The sequence below is a fragment of the Quercus suber genome, unplaced genomic scaffold (genome assembly GCF_002906115.3).
Source record: "Quercus suber isolate HL8 unplaced genomic scaffold, Cork oak 2.0 scaffold_663, whole genome shotgun sequence".
NCBI classification, from domain to species: Eukaryota; Viridiplantae; Streptophyta; class Magnoliopsida; order Fagales; family Fagaceae; genus Quercus; species Quercus suber.
The window spans coordinates 281,906-302,312 of NW_027070104.1; the positions used below are offsets into that span (position 1 = coordinate 281,906).

Consider the following 20,407-nt stretch of genomic DNA (forward strand, 5'->3'; position numbering starts at 1 on the left):
TCCTTATCTCACCACACCCACGTTTGTGAGAAGGTGCATTTGGTGTTAAGGGAAGCAGTTTGGAAGGAACCAATATACATTGGTTGATGCTATGGTATAGTAGCGGAATCTAGGAAGCTAAAGAAGAAATAGGTTCGGCGTAACTTCGTTGGAGCAAGAAGCTTGGAGGGCTTAGGTGCTTGGGTAGATTAGGCTTGGAGGGTCTTCTGCTGTTCATGTATCCCAACTACATTCTTTAGTAGATTATTTACCGCTTGGAGGGTGGCGGAAAGGTTTTATGTCGAGGACTTCGGTTTCCTCTTCGATAACATATCGTGTGTTGTCCGTGTGTTTGCATCTTCCCTTCCTTTATCTTTGTCTTATATTTACTGCTGTGGATGTGTTTATATTTGGCTTAGATTGTTTATCAATTCTGTTATAAGCTTGTTATCATGTTCCGCACATTAATTGTTTGATATAAAACTTGAATTGGTAATTTTGTAATTGGGGGTCCAAACGTTCAAAGGTGTTTTACACGTTTCTTGAACTTTCAGCTATTACACCGCTTGTTTTGCTTTAGCCAATTTATTCCATAAACTTTGCATGCTAAATTAATACTTTAGTTAGTTGGACATTAAAAAACTAACAGACTAGTCACGTGTATCACACGTGAACATAAAAAATTACTTGAATCCCGTGGAGATAAGAGAGAGAAGCTTGCATTTAGTTTAGAGAGAGAAAGAGACCTAGAAGAGAAACAGAGAGGATGTCTCTTAATCCAACTGCACCATCCCTCAATCCTGCCACTGATCTTGCCTTTTTTGATTCCGCCAGAGCTCGATTTCATTGTCCTGTTTCCATTTATGGGTTCAATTTTCTGCACCAAATCAGTGTTTGTTGGTTCAATTTTCTACAAGTAATCATCGTTTATGGGTTCATGGTCATTCTATTAGCAACTGGGAAATAAGCCTATTTAAAATGTTTTATTGAAGAAGTGTTAGGAGGAATGTTTTGTATCAAACGTTGAGTACGTGACTTGGATGACTCAGCGCCGAAAACCAAGAAACCAAAAACTGAGAGATGGCAAGTTGTAATCTAAAATCTAATGCAATGAGATATGAAATATTATATATATATATATATATTTTTATAGGTATGAATGTTGTCGGGGCTTCTATTTCATTAACTAATTAGGAGTCCATTGTGTTGTATATATAGGTATATACAATAATAGGTTGTAATAATATTGTTTAAGTTTGGAGAATATGGTTTCATAAAGTGTAAATTCAAGTTCTAGAATTTTCCAAGTGAAAATTCAAAAATCAATATTTTCAATTGGTCGAAACTTTGGCTCAATCAATCGAAAATGATAAGAAAATAATCCTGGAGTTTCTAGATGTCTCGATCGCTGTTTGATTCTTGTTCGACTGATCAAAAAGAGACTTGATCAATTCAAAGTAGTTTTCGACCAATCGAAAATCGTGAAACATGATTTTCTGCAAAATTTTCTGGTAACTGTTTGGAGAGGTTGAAGAGGTTTCAAACATTGTTAATGGTTTTATGAAACATTTTAACTCTCCATACGTGCCTTTTGATGAAATATAATCCTATGGATATAAATAAAGGCTTATGTTCCTTCCACAAAATAGTAAGTTAGAGAGAAACACAAGAAATCCTGTGGTTATTCTGCAGAATTGTTCTCTGTAGAACCCAACATCTTGATTGTATCATGAGGACAAATTTGCAATGACCCTTCAGTAACAATAGTGTGAGGGGCAAATATTGTCTAAGGAAAATGATATAGTGCTTCAAAGTTATCTATTTTTTATTTGTCTTTTGTGTTAACTTTGTTCTTCCATTATTACTTTGTGTAGTATCCCTAACAATCTTAGACAATATTTCCTTCGATGGAAGGAACAAGTGATGTTTCAGTGTTAAAGATGTTGAATCATGAGTTGGTGAAATTGGATCGCTTTGATGGAACCAATTTCTCTCGATGGAAAGACAAGATGAAATTCCTAGTTATTGCATTGAAAATTTTCTATGTCTTGGACCCGAATTTGATGTCTTATCCTACTGCGAGTGATGAAGATACTGATGAGATTAAGGCACAAAGAAAGAAACGGGGGGAAGATGGATTGATATGCAGAGGGCACATTCTCAATACTATTTCAGACTTTATGATCTCTACACATCAACGAAGTCACCAAAGGAGATTTGAAATGCTTTGGAGGCAAAGTACAAAACTGAGAAAGTAGGTGCGAATAAGTTTATTATTCAAAAGTATTTTGATTATAAAATGCTTAATAATATTTCAGTTTTAGATCAAGTGCATGAGTTACAGATTTTGGTAAATAAACTTCATGATTTGTTAATCAATATTCCTGAATCATTCCAAGTGGGTGCAATCATTGCGAAACTCCAACCAAGTTGGAATAATTTTAGGAAGAAGCTTCTGCATATGTCAAAAGATCTCACTTTAGAACAATTTGGACAGGATCTTCGAATTGAAAAGTAAAGTCAGGTTAGAGATGTGACTAACACTGATTTTAAAGTGAATGTGAACAATGTGAGCAATGTTCAAAGTGGGAGTTTGAGTAAGACCAATAAGCACTTAAAAGTGAACAAAAGTGGGAGTAGTTTCAAGAAGAACAACTCCAAGAATCCCAACAAGGACAAGAAGAACCGGGCTTGTTTTCATTGTGGAAAGAAAGGCCATTACATTCGTGAATGTAAACTCTTAAAGAACAAGAAAAAGGATGAAGAAGGCAATGTCATTGAGGACATTGTTGCTATGGTAAGTGGCATACATATTGATACGATCATTGAAATTCATATAGCTGTAATTGCAAATCCTTTTGATTAGTGGTTCTATTTGGGTGCAACAGTGCATGTGTGCAACAACAAAGAGCAATTCAAGACTGTAAGGTTGAATTTTATCAACCATTTTGTTGGCTTTATTCACTGCCAATTTACTTGTAATTCAACATTTAGAAACCCTATATTTACGTGGGAATTATGTAAGGGTAGTGTGTGAGAGAGTGTGAAAAAAAGCTCAAAAGTGTGCACTGAAACAGGGTCTCGCAACTGGATCTCGTGACTGGCTCGCGGCTTGCAAGTCGCCAAAGCTAGCACACGAGTGAAGCATGCAGGGGAGCTAAAGAGTCATGCCAGCTGTTGCACTACAAGACAAAAGTCCCAGGCTGACAAGGCCGTTGCTTGCGACTTGAACTCGCAACTCAGTCCACTCGCGAGGCCAAGTCGCCAGACCACTCTATTTGGGAAAAATTGACTTTTCGCATTCCAAACATACACCAGTATAAATACCTCTTATACCCACGTAATGTAGAGAGCTTCTAGAGAGAATTTTGAGTGAGAAATCCTAGAGAAAAACAAGATTGACTTATCCACAATTTTCATCTTTTGATTCTCCAAATTTCTTTACTCTCACCCTCTCCATTGTTACATCATTAAGAGGTACATTAGTCAAATTCTTTTCTCACCATACCCATATCTATGAGAATGCTATTTGGTGCTTGGGAAGTAGTTAGGAAGGGACCAATTGATATTGGTTAATGCTGTGGGCTATAGCGGAATTCGGTAAGCTAAAGAAGACAAAGGTTCGACGTAACTTTGTTGGAACAAGAAGCTTGGAGGGCTTAGGTATACTGGGTAGATTAGGTTTGGAGGGTCTTATACTGTTCATGTATCCCAACTTCATTCTTTAGTGGATTATTGACCGTTTGGAGGGCGGCAAAGAGATTTTACATCGAAAACTTTAGTTTCCTCTTCGATAACACATCGTTGTGTTGTCTTTATGTTTGCATCTCTCTTCCCTTTATCTTTGCCATTTAATTTATGCTGTGGTTGTGATTTTATTTGGTTTAGATTGGTTTATCAATTCTATTTTAGCTTATGTTCAAATTCCGCACGTACATTGTTTGATAATAAGTTTGAATTGGTAATTTGTAATTTGGGGGTCTAAACGTTCAAGGGTGTTTTACACACATTTTGAACATTCAATTGATATCAGAGTGGTTGCATTTACTGTGGTTTAATTACCTTAGTGTGATCCTTGACCCCGTTTGAGATGGACTGGTCTCAATCTTTAAATGTTCCACCATATTTTGATGGTAGCAACTATGCCTTTTGGAAAGTCCGGATGAGGGAATTCTTATATTCAATTGATGATACTGTTTGGGATGACGTAGAAGTTGGATGGACTAGGCCGGAGGCCGCTAAATCCACTTGGGATAAGGTAGCCCTTGTGTCAGCTAACGCTAACAGTAAAGTTTTGAATGCAATTTTCTGTGGTGTTTCTCCAGATGAGTTTCATAGGATCTCTCGCATAACAGTTGTCAAGGAGGTGTGAGAGATGTTGGAGACCACCTATGAAAGCACGAAGAAGGTGAAGGATACTAAGTTGTAGATGCTAACAACTTGATTTGAAAGTCATTCAACTCATTTTATAGCAAGCTGAATGAGGTGGTTGTTGGCAAGTTCAAGTTGGGTGAGAAGATGGACGACTCAAAGATAGTGAGGAAAATCCTTCGGTCATTGCCGGAGAGCTTCTGTGCAAAGGTTACAGCAATTGAAGAGAGCAAGGACCTTGATGATATCAAAGTTCAAGAACTAGTTAGCTCACTTCAAACATATGAGCTGTCATTGCCATCATAAAGGAAGAGCAAATCCCTTGCTCTTAAGACAATTAATGAGAGGGTAGAAGCTCATAACTTATCGGATGAGGATGTTGTCGATAAGATGTGGGATATCTTGTGAAGAATTTTCGAAAGTTCTTGCAATTCAAGAAGAATGGAAAATTTGTTGAGAAAGGAAGATTCCCAAGTACCGAAAAGGAGAAAAAGGATTTCAAGAGGAAAGATGGGAAGGACTTTTAATCCTTTCAAGGAATCACTTGCTTCGAATTCAACGGACATGGACATTTCAAGAAATAGTGTCCCAATTATTTGAAATCGAAGGGCAAGGTGTATGCCACTAACCTTAGTGATTCCAACTCCTCTAATTCAGATTCAGATGAAAGTTGTGATGGAGAGGGAAACTTCTTTGCATTCATGACCATTGCTTATGTGGAATCTTCGGATGATTTGAGTGCTCTAGTGGAAAAGCTTGGTGAGCACACTGAATTGGAGTCAATTGGGTTAGTTGAGGAATTTGAATATGAGGAAGATGAAGAAGAAGTGGGACTGCAAAAGACCTACAATTTCCTCCTTGAAAAGACCGGTGAATATGTCAAAGTGGCTAACGCAACCATTAAAAAGATGAAGAGGGCAGATGAAGATTATAGAAGTCTTCTAATGCAATACAAGGAGACCAAATGTGAAATTGAGACACTGAATGGAGAGCTGACCGAAGCCTACTCAAAGACAAAATTTCTTGAGCAAGAGGTGGTTCAAGCCAATGCTAAAATAGAGTGAGTTTCCTCCAAGAAGCTTGATGAAGTACTTGCTCATCAAAAATCTTTCTCTGACAAAAGTAGATTGGGATACACCAGAGAAAGTAGTTCAAGTGTTAAAGTGTCCAAAGATATGAAGTTCGTTAAAGTTAAGGAACCAGTGGTAGAAACTTCAGTTGTTGAGAAAGTGAAACCGAAAAAGAAGCGGAATGTGACTGACCAACGATTTTTGAATAAGCCTCATGACCAATCAGTGGTCAAGTCTAAGGCTTAAGGGAAATCACTCCCAAAGTCACAAAAAGGTCCGAGAACTCAACATTTCTGCCATCATTGCAGACTTTAAGGACACACCAGACCAAATTGTCATAAGCTTAGAGCATTGAAGAATGCAAGTGATCAGAGGTCAAGAGGACTAAGAAATGACAAAAGGAATTGGGCTGTTGAGCAATCAAGAGGTCAAGATGGTGATTCCGGAATGATGGATGTGATGAAGATGATTGATGCATTCACCGCTTGTTTGGCAAGCTTCTCAAGAAGGTTTGATAGCTATAACTCTCGCACCTAATCCTCTAAGGATAGCATAAGCATTACAATATGTCCATGCATTAATACTTCCTATGCTTTGTGACTTTGATTGGTTGTGTGCTTTTTGTTTTTGTTCTAGCTTGTGCTGAAAATTTTTGTATTTGTTTGTTTGCAATTGTTTTAAACGTTTTTACATTGTTTTTGATCAATCTTTTTTTCTTTTATGTCAAAAATCCAAAAACACATAAAAAGTAAAAAAATCCAAAAAGTTTGATCGACATTATTGTGTTTTGTCAAAAGCATGTTTTGCCTTGTACCTTTGTACTTATGGCTTTGTGCATTTACGAGCGTAGCTTGTTCTTTATGCACTCATATCATTGTGGGAGAAATCTTGACATCTATGTGATTGTTGTAAATAGATCTTCAAACTTGTCATGAATGATTAGTCAATGGTTTTGTTGGTCTTGAGACATGCATAGACCTGTGCCTATATATCTTTCCACTCTTTTATTTTCTTTTTTTAAAGAGCTCAACAAATGTAAATCTCAAAATGAAAAGAGATAATGAGTTGCAAAAGCCTTCGTACATACTAGTATTTGACTAGGAAAAAGGAAAAACGACTTTTGTGAAAAATGTATGATGCCCAAAAAGCCAAAGGCTTATTCATCAAATTGAAATATCAAAAAGTTCAGGCATTGATTTCAAAATATGATGTATTGATTCAAAAATATCAAATGATATGAGGTATATGGAGCCAAATAAAAAGCTTCAATGTTATGTAATCAAGTTTTGTAGGAAGTCATATATGCATATTTCTATAATTGAGATAGGTCACTTTTCCTAGTGCTAATTGTGTATGCCTTGGTTGAATTGATCATTGAAGCTTCACATTGGACTAAGGACTATCTCATTTTTGGTACTCACACACATCACACATGTCTATGTTCAATGAATGCCTTATTCATTTGTGTGATTGTACTTGATTAAATGTGTTTCTTATACTTAATTTTTGTTGGTCAAACACAAAAAGATTTTTGAGTGTTTTAATTGTTTTTGGAAAGTATTTTGTTTTTACAAAAAATTGTCAAAAACAGTGTTGCCCTGTTTTGGTGACTTAGTCGTGGGTCAGTCCAATTGCATACCCCCAGTTGCGAGCTCATACAGTAGGTTTTCGTGACTCACTGGCAGGTCATTGTCCCAGTCACGAAAAATACTTAGAAATTTTTTCAAAATCTAGGTTTATAGGTTTCTCGCGGCTTGATGTGGCGACTTGTTCGTGAGTGGAGTCTAGTTGCAAGAGTCATACCAAAAGTTTCGTGGCTCAATTCGCGACTCTCTCGTGGGTGGAACTTCCAGTCACAAAAAACACTTAGAAAAATTTTTCAAAATTTTTGTTCTAAGTGTTCTAGCAACTTGACTTGGTGACTTGCACGCGACTTGACTCAGTTGCAAAAATTGTGTGTTTTGTGCAAATAGGTCAGTTTTTAAAACCTTTTGAGTTTTCCCTCAAACTTTTGTGACTATTCATTATCTTCCCCGTTTCAACTCTCTTTCAAACCCATCGTGTTTCTCATAAAAACCACCATTGTTGTTCATTATTTCTACTTCAATCTTCAAGAAAAAGGTATGGATTTTCTTATTTTCTCTACACATTTCATATTTATTGCCTTGATTTTCTTGATTTTTGAGTTATTATAGAAATTTGAGTTATATGTTGCTCGAACATGGGTTTGGTTAGTTTTGTTGAGTTTGCTTGATTGAGTTTTTGTAGGGTTTGTTTAAATGTTGCTTGATATACTTGTTTCCTTGTTTGTGTCACTGTTTTGAGCATGTTTTCTCTTCTGACCTGTGTTGTGCGGTGCATTTCATGCTTGTAGTAATTTGTCTCACAGACAGTTACCTGTGTTTCTGGGGTGTTCATAGACTACAGTGTGCTTAGATGTGCCTGCACACCACACACACCTGTGTTACTCATGCTTAAATGCTGCATTCTTCATCCATTTACCACATTTGAGTGATATCTCATTCTATATTTCAATGTGCACTTATTTCATTGACTAACTTGGATCTAATCAAGTTGATGTTTGTGTCTTGTGGTTTTGCACTTGGTTCTCTGCTGTTTGACTGCTATTTTGCAGATGTCTTGTCATTCCTCTCGAGTAAAAGAGCCTGTAACTGATGTTCCATCGTCCCTTATTTCAAAACGGACTCGAAGTTCATCTTAAGTTTCAAACATCGAGAGATTTAGGACTTCACTCGATTCACAAACTTTTGAAAGCATTTTTAAAAAGGCTCCTACTGTGGTGGAAAGGGTTGTAAAATTTGATACCCTAGAAACAACATTTATTCCCAGGATCATTGAAACAAAAGATTGGGTTGATTTGTTTGGGAACTTTGAGGACCCGATTAATGAATTGGTTAAGGAGTTCTATTCAAATGCTAGATGCACAGGAGTTGAGTTGAAATGTTGGGAATGAGGAAAAGAGTTCTCCATCAATTCAGACTACATTGCGAAGGTTCTTCGCATCACTAGACTGGCAAATGTAGATCTCACTCCATATAATGATAAACAGCCTCAGGTACAAGACATTCTTCAATTTCTTGGGCCTGTTCATGAGATTTCAAGCAAAGGCACATCCATAGGCACTGCAAAGTTTGCACCTGAACTGATGACTCTCAAATTGATCATGTTCTTTGACCTTTATCCACTCTCAAACACTGCATTCATTAACCTTGGAAGAGCGTAGTTCCTATATGCCTTGCTCCCTTCGGAGGGTGATTGATTCATGGTACTACAGGTTAAACTTCTTAAAGATAGATCAAATGTATTTTTACATTGAGAATGACCACGCTTCCGTGGAGTTACTTGGTGATTCACATTGATTCTAGGCAATGGTGTACATTAGACTAAGTGTAATGTTAACCTCCCTTCGGAGCTATGTCATTATTACTTAGAGGCTGAAGGGAAAACGACAAATTATTTTTGTTTGGTAAGAGTTACCATGATAGCATTAATAATGAGAATGTTTCTCGCCTAATCATAGTGATTGGTATGACCTCGCTTCCGAGGAATATTAATTGTGGGATTGGGTTGTCGTTACATATATTATATTATGGTTTTATTAAGGTTCCATACTATATGTTTATATGCTATATTGATAATGTCCAATTTACTTATTATATTCATGTTTATTGTTTTCAGATTTGAATATGGCATCATTTAGCCCCCTTGTAACTATTCTTAAGCAAAACAAACTGACTGGATCCAACTATATTGACTGGAAAAGAAATTTGGACATTGTTCTTACTGCTGAAGAGCATAAGTATGTTCTTACTAAACCATGTCCTAGTTTTCCTTCATTAGATGCTCCTTCTGAGGAAAAACAACGATATGATCGTTGGCAGAAATCTAATGAGATGGCCAAGTGCTACATCCTAGCATCTATCTCAAATGTTCTACAGCATCAAATGCAGGATGTAGAACTAGCTTCAGACATCATGCTAAGTCTGAAAGAGATGTTTGGTGAGCAAGGCCGTTCTGCAAGGCAAGAGACCATGAGGCAAATTTATAATACCAGAATGGCTGAAGGTACTTCAGTGAGGGAGTATTGTCTAATAGTGATCTCTAATCTGAATACATTTGAAGTTTTAGGTGCCGATATTGATAGAGAATCCCAAGTGGGTATGATACTTCAGTCACTACCAGAATCATTCAAGGAATTCAAACTTAACTATAATATGAACAAAAAGATTTATACTTTGTCTGAATTAATGAATGAATTGGTAGCGGCAGAAGGCATTCTTGGTACTTCTAATGTTGAAGCCAATGTTGGTGAAGCTTCTACTTCTCAACCTAAGCCGAAAGGCAAGGGTAAGAAGAAGAAGAAGAAGGACTTCACCAAACAAGAGGGTAAACAAGTTGCCTTAGGGGTTGCTGATAAAGGAAAGAAGATCAAAGAAAAGTGTTTCCATTGTGGTGAGAAAGGGTATTGGAAGAGAAATTGTCCAATATTTAAGGCTGCCAAGAACAAAGGTATGATTAATACATTCCTTCTTGAAATATGTTTGGTACAGAATCCCACGGAGTCCTGGTGTGTGGATTCAGGTTGTACTAATCATATTTGCAATTCTTTGCAGGGGTTCCAGGAGACCAAAAAGCTTAAAGAAGGGGAGTTGTTTCTTACTTTGGCTGATGGGAGCAAGATTTCAGTTGTAGCTGTTGGTGTTTGTAATTTATGTTTTGAATCTAGAGTTTTAATATTAGAAGACTGTTTGTATGTACCTAATGTTCGTAGGAATTTAATTTCAGCTACTTACTTAGGTAAACATGGATATTGTGTTATCCTGAAAGACAATGTTGTAATAAAGAAGGATAAAGTGTTTATCTGTTCTGGCAATATTGTGTATGGTCTTTATATTTTAACTCCTGATAAGCATGAATTATATAATTCTGAATTAGATAAAATTGTGGTGAGAAAGGACATTGGAAGAGAAATTGTCCAATATTCAAGGCTGCCAAGAATAAAGGTATGATTAATACATTCCTTCTTGAAATATGTTTGGTACAGAATCCCACGGATTCCTGGTGTGTGGATTCAGGTTGTACTAATCATATCTGCAATTCATTGCAAGGGTTCAAGAGACCAGAAAGCTTAAAGAAGGGGAGTTGTTTCTTACTTTGGCTGATGGGAGCAGGATTCCGGTTGTAACTGTTGCAGTGTTTAATTTATGTTTTAAGTCAAGAGTTTTAGTATTGGAAGACTGTTTGTATTTACCTAATGTTCGTAAGAATTTAATTTCTGCTACTTACTTAGGTAAATATGGATATTGTGTTATCCTGAAAGACAATGTTGTAATATAGAAGGATAAAGTGTTTATCTATTCTGGCAATATTGTGGATGGTCTTTATATTTTAACTCCTGATAAGCATGAATTAGATATAATTCTGAATTATATAACTTGCATTTCCCAATTTCATCTGCGAAGACTATAATATATCAACCACGATGATTTGTCTTGATTATGGAAGTAGAGACTTCTGATTGATGTGTTAATATGTTTTAAGAGTTAAGACATATTGAACTGGACTGCTGTGAGATTTATTATTTTCCTAAAGATTGTCATATGAATAATAAATCTCACGACTTGTATTTGCATGAACTCTTAATCCTGAGAGAATAATGGACTTGATCATGAGGTGTAGGTTGTTTTGATATATTAGGAGTGAGATCTATAGTAATGGTCAAAACCTCAGTATGTTGGGCAACCACATTTAGTGTTGATGGAACATGTATTCTCAAGATGGAATTCATAATCTCTTAACGAAGATATAAAGTATTCCCTTGAGATAAATTTAATGAGTTTGTTATTCAGAGAGTTAGGCCTAACCACTTTAGTAAGACTAAAGTATATATTTATAGAATTGGATTTCATAAATATATAATGAATAACATTAAAAGATTAAACCGGGTACTCAAGAATTAAGATGTAGTAATTTACAAAGTGGCAGTCTACATTAATGACCTTGTATTATTACGAATATTTTATGAAGGGGTTGCATGTATAATAAAGTCTCGGGATATAATTTATAGATAAGGCCTAGAGTGCAACTATATTTATATAGTGGTATTAAATATAGTTAATGGTAACTTTGGACTTGTCAAGAGTTGACAAAAAAGTCAAAGCTCATTGGAGCTAGTGTCTTATTGGTCCATTTTGGTCCCACTTCAAGCCACACACTTAAGCCCAATTGGAAAGGCCCAAAAGGCCAACCCAATTAGATAATTGATTAAATAAAAAGGGAAAAACGTACAGAATTTTGGATGTGAGAAAAACATCATATTAATGGTGTGGAAGTGAGTGTATATCACTATCTAACCATCCCTTTGTAACCAATTGAGAGTTCACACTTCTTAGGCGTTAGTGGAATTGAAGTGAAGATTAAAAGTATTCCTAAGTGCTTCAATCTTCGGTTTTGAAATTCACCGCTTCAAGGTACGTTCTCTTGTTCTCAAATTCTGAAATTTACTTAACACATGTTGTCAATTTCGAACGATGTAGATCCATTATTTTTCCGCTGCATTCATATTTATTTCCATCAGACACTCCCTCTGGCTGGGCTCTCTTTTGGTTAACCACAGAGGGGGCGTTATCCCTGATTTCTTGGATCCTTCCCTCTTTGAGGAGGCAGATCTCCTGCTGCAAATTTTTCATCATTTCTGTCATCCGAGCCACAAGGTCTAGCTCCTGCAACCTACGCCTCTGTCCTAAGATGACCTTCTATTCCACCAGAAGTACTTCATTCCTCTGCCTGGAAGCTACCTCATTTTCTCTAACGGGCTCAGATGCCGTAGGTGGCACATTGGTACCTTTACTGTTCCTTGGTCTTGGAGCCATGCTTTGCGACGAAACTGCTTATTCCCTCTCCTTTGCCTAGTCCCTAGTGGAGTCGCCTTAATGTGTGGGTTTTTTTTTTTTTTTTTTTTTGTAAAACAGCACACAGGCCCAAGTTAAAGAGCAAGGATCCTGGGCCTGATGCTTAAGGGACTGGGCTTGGTTCACTGCAGCTAAATTGGGTTGATTTCGATCCAAGTGGTGCACAAAGCACGAATCCTACAACACATACATACTAACATACAACAAGCATGTATGTATTGAACAGTAAGGAACAGTAAAGAACGCAATAAAGAAGAAAAAAGAAAGGAAAATAATGTGAAAGACGTCTAGGGTCCTTAAAATAAATGAAAGACTTCATTATTTTCTTAATTTTTATGATACATCATGCTCACTAGGACGTGTTATAAGGTTCAAATAAGTTTAAAATTCACAGACTTGGATGGCCCTTCAGGCCTCTAAGTCTTGTGAAGTTTGAATCCCCTTGAATCCAAGTGTGTTCTCTAGTGACCGTTTGAGGATCCTGGACACTGTTTTCCCTCTATTTCTCTCCTTTTTGAATTCTGACAAAGTTTTCTCAAGTATTTTTACTCTAATTCACTGTTTTTGAATGTCTTTCACTATTGGCTGCTTAACCTTTTATAATGCCACCCTAGGGTTCCTGGGATACCATTGATTCCCTCCATTTGCTCCCCTGAGTACTAGAACCAATGTTGTGTCAGCAATATTGGTGGCTAGTCCCTTCCTCATTCCTCATTATTTTCTTCTTATGAGGTTCCTTCTTCAAAAGCCTCTAGCTAACTTTCCCATTCTGAGGGGGTCCTAAAAGGCTGACCTTTGGTATTTCCTTCTCCAAGGCTTCTAGATTCCACTTTTTCAGGCCCACCTTTGGCTACTTTCCCTTTCGTTATTTTTCCTAAGTGAGTTGATTCCATTCTGCCAGGCTGAAAGATCCCCAGCCACCTTCTTTGGAGGTTTTTCTTCCTGGGTTTCTCGACGTACCAGACCTTTACTCATGAGTTGTTGGTTCCTAAGCCTTCTAATTCCTTTTCTGCATCATTGGGTGGCTGATAGAGACATATCTGTTTTGATTCCTTGTGTTTCTTGGCATGCCCCCTTGAACTGTCTTAATCCCAACCTGGCTTGGCTACATGTCTCGAGGATCCCAGGCTCCTGGGAATCCCCAGGTATCCTGGCCAGTTCCGTTCTTAGGCGCCCAGTGATTTTTCTAACCTTTTGAGGCTGAGCTAGGCTTTTTCTTTCCTTTGTTTTATGAGGTCCAAAACTTGCCTATTCATGGATTTGGATCCCTCCTTATGGACCCTTAACGGGTTTGTACATCTCCTCATTTTTCTTTATTGGAAGCCCAAATGTTTTACTTTCCTGAATTTCGATCCTTTGCGTTGTTTTGGGCCTCGGTGCAACATTGTGATTTTTTGGACCTCAACAGGTGATTTGTTTGTACTACCACGCTATTGCTTGTAATTTAACTAATTAATTAACTTGGATAATTAATTAATTTGCAAGGGGTCAATTCATTTTGACCCAACACCTGCTACAGGTTGAATTATTAGAACCCAAACCTGCCCTTATTGTCTCACAAGTCGGGTAAAACCTGCCCCATTAGGGTCGGGCTGGGTACCCGCAGGTCTGGTACTTTTTGTCATCCCTAGTGACTTGGCCTACAAACTTAAATCAAGGGTTCATAGACTAGCTTCTTAGCCATGTAATTTTTAATTTCTAGAATGTTACTAGGATCAAAGTCATGTACTTTAGCCTAGATTGTATTTAGGACCTTAGCCATGTAAACCCCTAGTTATGTTCAAATCAATGTACAAATTTTCAATCAATAAAACAACGTATTATTTTATGTGGTTCTTTTTTCTTTTCTTTTTTTTTTTCCTTTTAAATAAATAAGTAGCGATCCATTGTAAAACCATCGATCTAGGGGAAAAGGTATAATAAGACGAATTGCCATTTGGAAAGGCACAAATATGACTACCCATTCACATGAGTTTGGCCAACTCGATCAAAGTGAGTAAGGGGCGCAATTTCTCACGTGTTTAGGTCAAGATATGTTGTAAGTTGTTCTTTGGGCTGTACTTATATCTTTTAATAAAAACCTATTCATTCATCCGGGACAAAAAATCATTGGATGAAGATGAATATATTACTTATAATTAATTGCTCATATAGCAATAACTTCAAAATGTTTTATGTTTTATGTTCTAAAAAATAGATATAAACTAAAATAAAATAAGAAATGAGTAAAACTTAGATATAATTCACAATGTGTTGTATCTTAGACTTTCTAATTAAATTAAGCTATGAATTTATATTGATTAATGAAGCACATTGTTGAATTTAATTGTAAATGAAAAAATCACAGTTTTTATTGTATTAGTCAATACAATCATGTGATCAAATTCAATTAGAAAAGTTAGGGAGAGCTTCAATTCAAAACTTCAAATCCTCCACCCTCACTTGTTTCAAGCACAACATATTAATTAAGTAACAAGAATATGTACATATAATTGTTGGTGTAAATATTGTACATATGATATATAATGGGGGCTGAAACTAGCACTTATATGAGTGGAAGCTAGTAAATATTTTATAATTCGGTGATTTCTTTTCATGATTTGGAAATAAGTGGAAATGGTGCTCTATTTTGCAATTTCTTCTTTAGATTAACTCAAAATGGTTTCAAAGGGCCTATCAATACATCATCTTTCCTTTATTAGAGGGTTTCCTCGTGGTGCTGCATCGATCTCCCTCTAGACCGTGTTATTCCGATAAAAACTAATTATATTGTGGTTTTATAGGATGAATGGTACTTCTTCCTTATTGCTATTCATAGATCATTCCTGTGTTTGGTCAAGAACTAGCATGCATAAACAAAAATCTTGCGTTCAATTGTGACAAATATGATTCACTTCCGGTTAGATAGGGATCAAATTAAGGACCCGTTTACTTTGATATCATAAACTTTTATTTTAAAAGTTTATGTTGGAAAGATATAATGAATTTAATCATTTAACCATAATTTTAATATTGTTACTAGCCAATTCCCAGAAAATAAAATCAACAGAGAGGCACATTCGAATTCTATATACATCCCAAGCTAGCTACTCTCCCCAGTACTGGAGGCAAGAAAACAACATAACTATCTGCAAGTGCATGTCCTCTTTTCAACTTTCAATTCGTAGTATAGTCCAAGATTCTTCCTGAAATTGCTGCGGCAAGCGCTGATGTGAAATTGGGATCTTTTGTTAAGGAAGAAGCCATTTGTTGGACCAAAAACTGTTGGAAAGCCGGTGATTCAACTCCTTGATTGGATTTTTTGGCACTGTCATGAAGCCCTCCAGGTTGGACCAAATCGAGAGTCACGGTCGTAGGAGCTGAAGATCTCATGGATGCTGAAATGGAAGGCGACTCAAGGTTTTCACATTGGCTCAAGCCTAATGATACTTCAACTTGAGATGGGTTCTTGTGGTGGTTGTGCTCTCCTTCATAAGTAACAACCAAGAAAGATGGATCTTCAGCACTTCTTTGCACCTGAAGTTGAAAACCAAAATAAAGAAAAAAACTACAATCAATTACCAAAATTAATTGAAATTTAAATATCTTCATAAAGACTTACAATTATATTTGAGAGAGAGAGAGAGAGAGAGAGAGGGTTTGGCATACCTTCTTTTTGACTGGGCAGCTTGGAGCAAAGGAGCACTTAAAATAAGCTCTAGGAGATGGGTTATCCCTAGTGACCTTTTGACCGTATTTTCTCCATTGATATCCATCCTGCACAGGCTTCAACGCAATAGGGTTTCTTAGTATTTGGAAGCTAGGCTAAAATCCATATACAAAACAAAGTAATGCATGTTGTAAATTTTTTTAAGAGATAAAATGGTTGCCCCTTAATCTTTTCATCACCAAACACGCACTTGATCTTTTTCAATATCATGGAACAAAGTAAAGCATATTAGAATTGCACAATAATCGTAATGGAAGCCCTAATCAAGAACTTACTAAGCTGTTATTGGATGTATCACTACTCCGTACGCAAAACCTTTTAACCTTTGTCTTGATGGTTTCTTCCTTTGGCCTTTTACGTGACTCTTCATGATCATCACTAGAGCTGCACTCATTATTTCCATTAATTCCTATCATATTCCCATGATAGTCTCTCTCAGCCTTCCTCTTCCTTGAATCCATGGATTCTTGTTCGGAGTGTTTGCTTTTCAGATCCTTCAGATGGCTTTGTAAAGCATTGTAATTCTCACACAAGTGAACTAGCATCTCGGTTAGCTTCTTGTTCTCAGAGCTCATCCGATGCAATTCTTCGACTAAAAGACCAGCCTTTTCATACTTCATAAGAACAAAACTTTCTAATTTAGTTGTTGAAAATAGACTAAAAGATTCAGGTAAGTTAAATCAGTTGTACGTGTTTAGTAAAATTACCAAGGGTTTTACAATGTAAAGGGTAGTGAGATACAAAAGCAAATTGAAGATGAACTATAATACATATGTTTGATCAAAAGCTAAAAAAGAAGAAGACGCAGAAAGTGGAAAACAGTGAAGTACCTTGTTAAAATTATGGTTGGATGTACTAACAATTATGGTTTGGAGATATACACGTTAATACCAAAATTACCAATCTTTTATCAAAAATAAGAATAAAAAAAGTAAAAGGCCAATTAGTAAAGAACGTTTAAAAATTCATTCTTACCATTTTTTTTTATTTTTTATTTTATTTTATTATTATTTTTTCTAATCAAGCTAACATATACTATGTCTCTTATATTGAACGAAACCATTGCTCAATACACACTTGACGCTAATGTAAATGTAGCAATCGGTAATTGTGACAAATATTAGCAACAATCTTTCTTGCGATTAGTAATTGTAATAATCTTATAGATAAATGGTAATAGCAGAAATTTTGGGACTGATCAATTATGCCTAATCATATATTTGTAGTGGTAATAATCTGCTTTAATGTCTTCCCTAATAGTATTTCTTTGTGTCCTCGAGGAAATCGAAAGTTCATTCAGCAAGAGAGAGAGAGAGAGAGAGAGGGGAATCAAAAGTTGAACTAGTATTGGAATCGAACCAATCAGAAAAAAGTAGTATTATAGACCAAAAAGAAAAGAAAATTTGTGATTTTCATATTAAGAAGGTGATCAACTAATTAAATTCAAATACTTGAATTTGTCTCTGGACTCACCTCTCCTTTAACCAAGGCTTTCCCATCAACATGAGGTAAATCTCCTAAATACTCTCTCTTCTGTTCCAAAGTAGATGAAGATTTTATATATAAGTCCTAAAAAATAAAAAAACAAAAAAAAATAAAAAAACAAAAAAAAAAAAACTATATAGAGTACATGTTTTATATAAACTAAGTTGTACTAACCGGAGTTTCTTCCTCCTTCATGTGCCCCAAAGTACCAAGGTTGAGGTCGAGAGAAGTGTCGAGGCACCTCGAGTCCATTGTAGAGGCTGTTTTAGAGCTCATAGTTTGTGTCTCAATTCTGAAACTTGGTAAAGTGAATGAGAGAAAATTAACCCCCAAGAACCAGTGAATATATAGAGAAAAAGGAGAAGGAAGAGAGGCCTATGCGCTTTATTTTGAAGGAAAGTTCAAGGAAATAGAGGTTGAGAAAGCATTCACATAAAGACATCATATGGGAATCGTCACTCTTAATAACGTGCCAATATTTCCTACACACGGAGAGAGAGGGAGCATGAGAAGTTCATGTCGGTTTTGCTCTCTAACCTATAGCTAGAATATTGGAATTCTTGTAGATGTCAAGGTCAAGCATACCGATTTATAAAAAAAGTAATACAGGCGGTCCCTCTTGAACTGAAAACAAGTTTTTTTATGTTGACTTTAAAATTATCTTTGGAAGACTTTGAGCTTTGAGCTGCCCATTCGTTGCCTTCCATGCCTTTTTCTTTTTTTAATTATAGATTATAGAGTTTGCTACAAATTATTATGAAAAGATGAGGCTATTTCCACGGCTGTACCAAAGGATAATTCTAGAAATACACCTAAATTCACAATAACTTATATGATGGTCTCATATATAAGAATTGAAATTTAATCACAAATAGACAGTATGTAAATTAGATATAAATTTAGGTGAGTCCGTAAGCGGACGGGTATCCAAGAATAATGACAAGAATGGGCTCCACTCAGACCTTATCTATTGGCAAGGACGCTGTTTTTATCCCAAGAAATAGGCCCATCTAGAAACTAGATGATAATATCTTCTAGCTGGTCCTCTTTCTTGTTGACTCGGAAACACGGTTTTGAAGCTTCGTGTAACCCCCGTTTTTCAACCGAGATGCGACTTTTTTGTGTAATCCACTTTCCTTTAATTTTTTTTTTTAGGCATTTTTGGCTGTGTGTTTCTGACGGCTCTCTTGCTGAGAGAAAGCTTGGTTGGACAAGCTCACTCCACGTAACGCTAGAATTTATATATTATTCAAACACGCTTTGCTTCAAATTTCAAAATTAAAAATATCGATAGTCGCGTGTTTAGAGGTTTTTTATTTTCTATTTTTAATTAAAATAATCTTCTTTGAGATTTATTGAAATTACATTTTCTATTAAACATTCTCCTTGAGGCAATGAGGCATTTATTGAGAAGAGAAAATAAGTCTATGCAGCTATGCTTGACTTTCTACCTAAATTATATGTGGACAAAATGATCCTTTTCTCCTTCAAGGTTTGTACAAATAAGCAAAATATTATGCTAGGAAAGAAACAACATGAGAGAGCATGGACTTATTATATCTATTGAAACCACAAGGAGGGAATGTTTTTTACACAAATAATTGGGGAGTGTTGATAAATTTCAAGGGAGGTAGGTGTAATTTACCTTTTTATTTTCATATTCTATTCAACTTAGGTAATAAGTTGTGTAGAGGTGCTCAGAAGTCAAGTCGGATCAGGTTTGTTGTTAATCTACCATTTGATCCAATCATTCCATATGGAAAAGTTTTCCACCCACTATGTAATATGTATGACCAATTGATCGAACAAAACCGCCCCTTAACTCCAAACGATTTTAAAATTATAGATTCGTAAATTATTGAAATTTGAGTAACCAAAATGATAGCAACTTAAAAGTCTTAAGAGTTAAAAGGTATTTTTTTTAGTGGTTTTTAAGAAAAAAACTAAGATTAAAAAGTAGCTAACCAAACATCCCGATGACCAACTGTTTACCTTCTTTATTTTTGGAAAAACAGTTTTAAAAAATGAAAACCAATTAATATCAAGCATTTCATTTTTGTTGATTTATTTGTACTTAATTTATATTAAAAAAGAGATACATTGGTGTCCTAATTTGAGGATAAAGAACATCATCATAGAGTGGACATTATAAATTTCAAATCTTATGGTATTTAATTATTTATACTTCTATTTATATTAAAAATAATAAAATAAAATAAACTATTTATTCTTCTTAAAAAAATTCTTTCATCGCCATCACCAGCCCATGCCACCAACAATGCCACCACTGCCCATTGCCCACCAAAATCCCACCACCCAACAAAATCAACCGGAACAAAAAATAAAAAAAAAAAAAAACCCTAGCGTCACAATAGAAGAAAAAAAAAAAAACGCAGAACCCAAAGAACTAGAGTCCAACCATGCGGAATCCAAAACCCAACCAAAGTCCAACTGATCGGATTTACCCCATTAGAAATCCATAGCAAAACCCATCAGAATCCACCCCCATCTCCATCACGCATGACCTCGCCATGACCTTGCCGTGACCCCACGCCGATCTCCACCAAACCCATCACCAATCTGAGCAACCCAGAAACCCAGCAACACTGGGATCTTGGATGACCAACAAAACTTAGCAACACTGGACTTGAGAGAACCGCAAGCCACAACCCACTTTAGCCATACCCACCTCTTCCTTTAAGCACTGGTCACAGCAAAAAAAAAAAAAACCATAGAACCCACCGATCCACTAACATGGAAGCCCAACTACTGGCACAAAGAAAGAGAGTGTGAGTTGAGAGCAATTCACAGAGAGAGAGGGAGACGAAATGTGAGGAAAGAGAAAGAGTTGAGAAGTTTGA

At 36.1% G+C, this 20,407-nt stretch overlaps 1 protein-coding gene across 3 annotated transcripts; it reads right to left on the reverse strand.

Moving 5' to 3' along the window:
- Positions 1-15,330: 15,330 nt before the first annotated feature.
- On the reverse strand, positions 15,331-18,074 carry LOC112005973 (probable WRKY transcription factor 60). Of its 3 annotated transcripts, none has more exons than XM_024038267.2 (5): positions 17,721-18,074; positions 17,535-17,591; positions 16,337-16,675; positions 16,001-16,117; positions 15,331-15,868 (listed from the first exon to the last, which is right to left on the reverse strand). In XM_024038267.2, exons 1-5 carry the CDS (start codon positions 17,820-17,822, stop codon positions 15,509-15,511), a joined length of 975 nt encoding a protein of 324 aa, XP_023894035.2. In that variant the 5' UTR covers positions 17,823-18,074; the 3' UTR covers positions 15,331-15,508. The 3 variants fall into 3 exon arrangements, with proteins under 3 accessions (XP_023894035.2, XP_023894033.2, XP_023894034.2); XM_024038265.2 differs by having other exon boundaries at positions 17,535-17,630; XM_024038266.2 differs by having other exon boundaries at positions 17,535-17,594; positions 17,721-18,073.
- Positions 18,075-20,407: the final 2,333 nt, after the last annotated feature.

What these genes read in the sequence shown, in the direction of transcription:
- LOC112005973 (XM_024038265.2), bottom strand. Translation starts at nt 17,822, where the DNA reads ATGAGCTCTAAAACAGCCTCTACAATGGACTCGAGGTGCCTCGACACT. An exon ending in AAGCCTTGGTTAAAGGAGAG is followed by an intron (nt 16,676 to 17,534) that starts GTGAGTCCAGAG and finishes GTTCTTATGAAG; the next exon opens with TATGAAAAGGCTGGTCTTTT. An exon ending in GCTGCCCAGTCAAAAAGAAG is followed by an intron (nt 15,869 to 16,000) that starts GTATGCCAAACC and finishes TTTCAACTTCAG; the next exon opens with GTGCAAAGAAGTGCTGAAGA.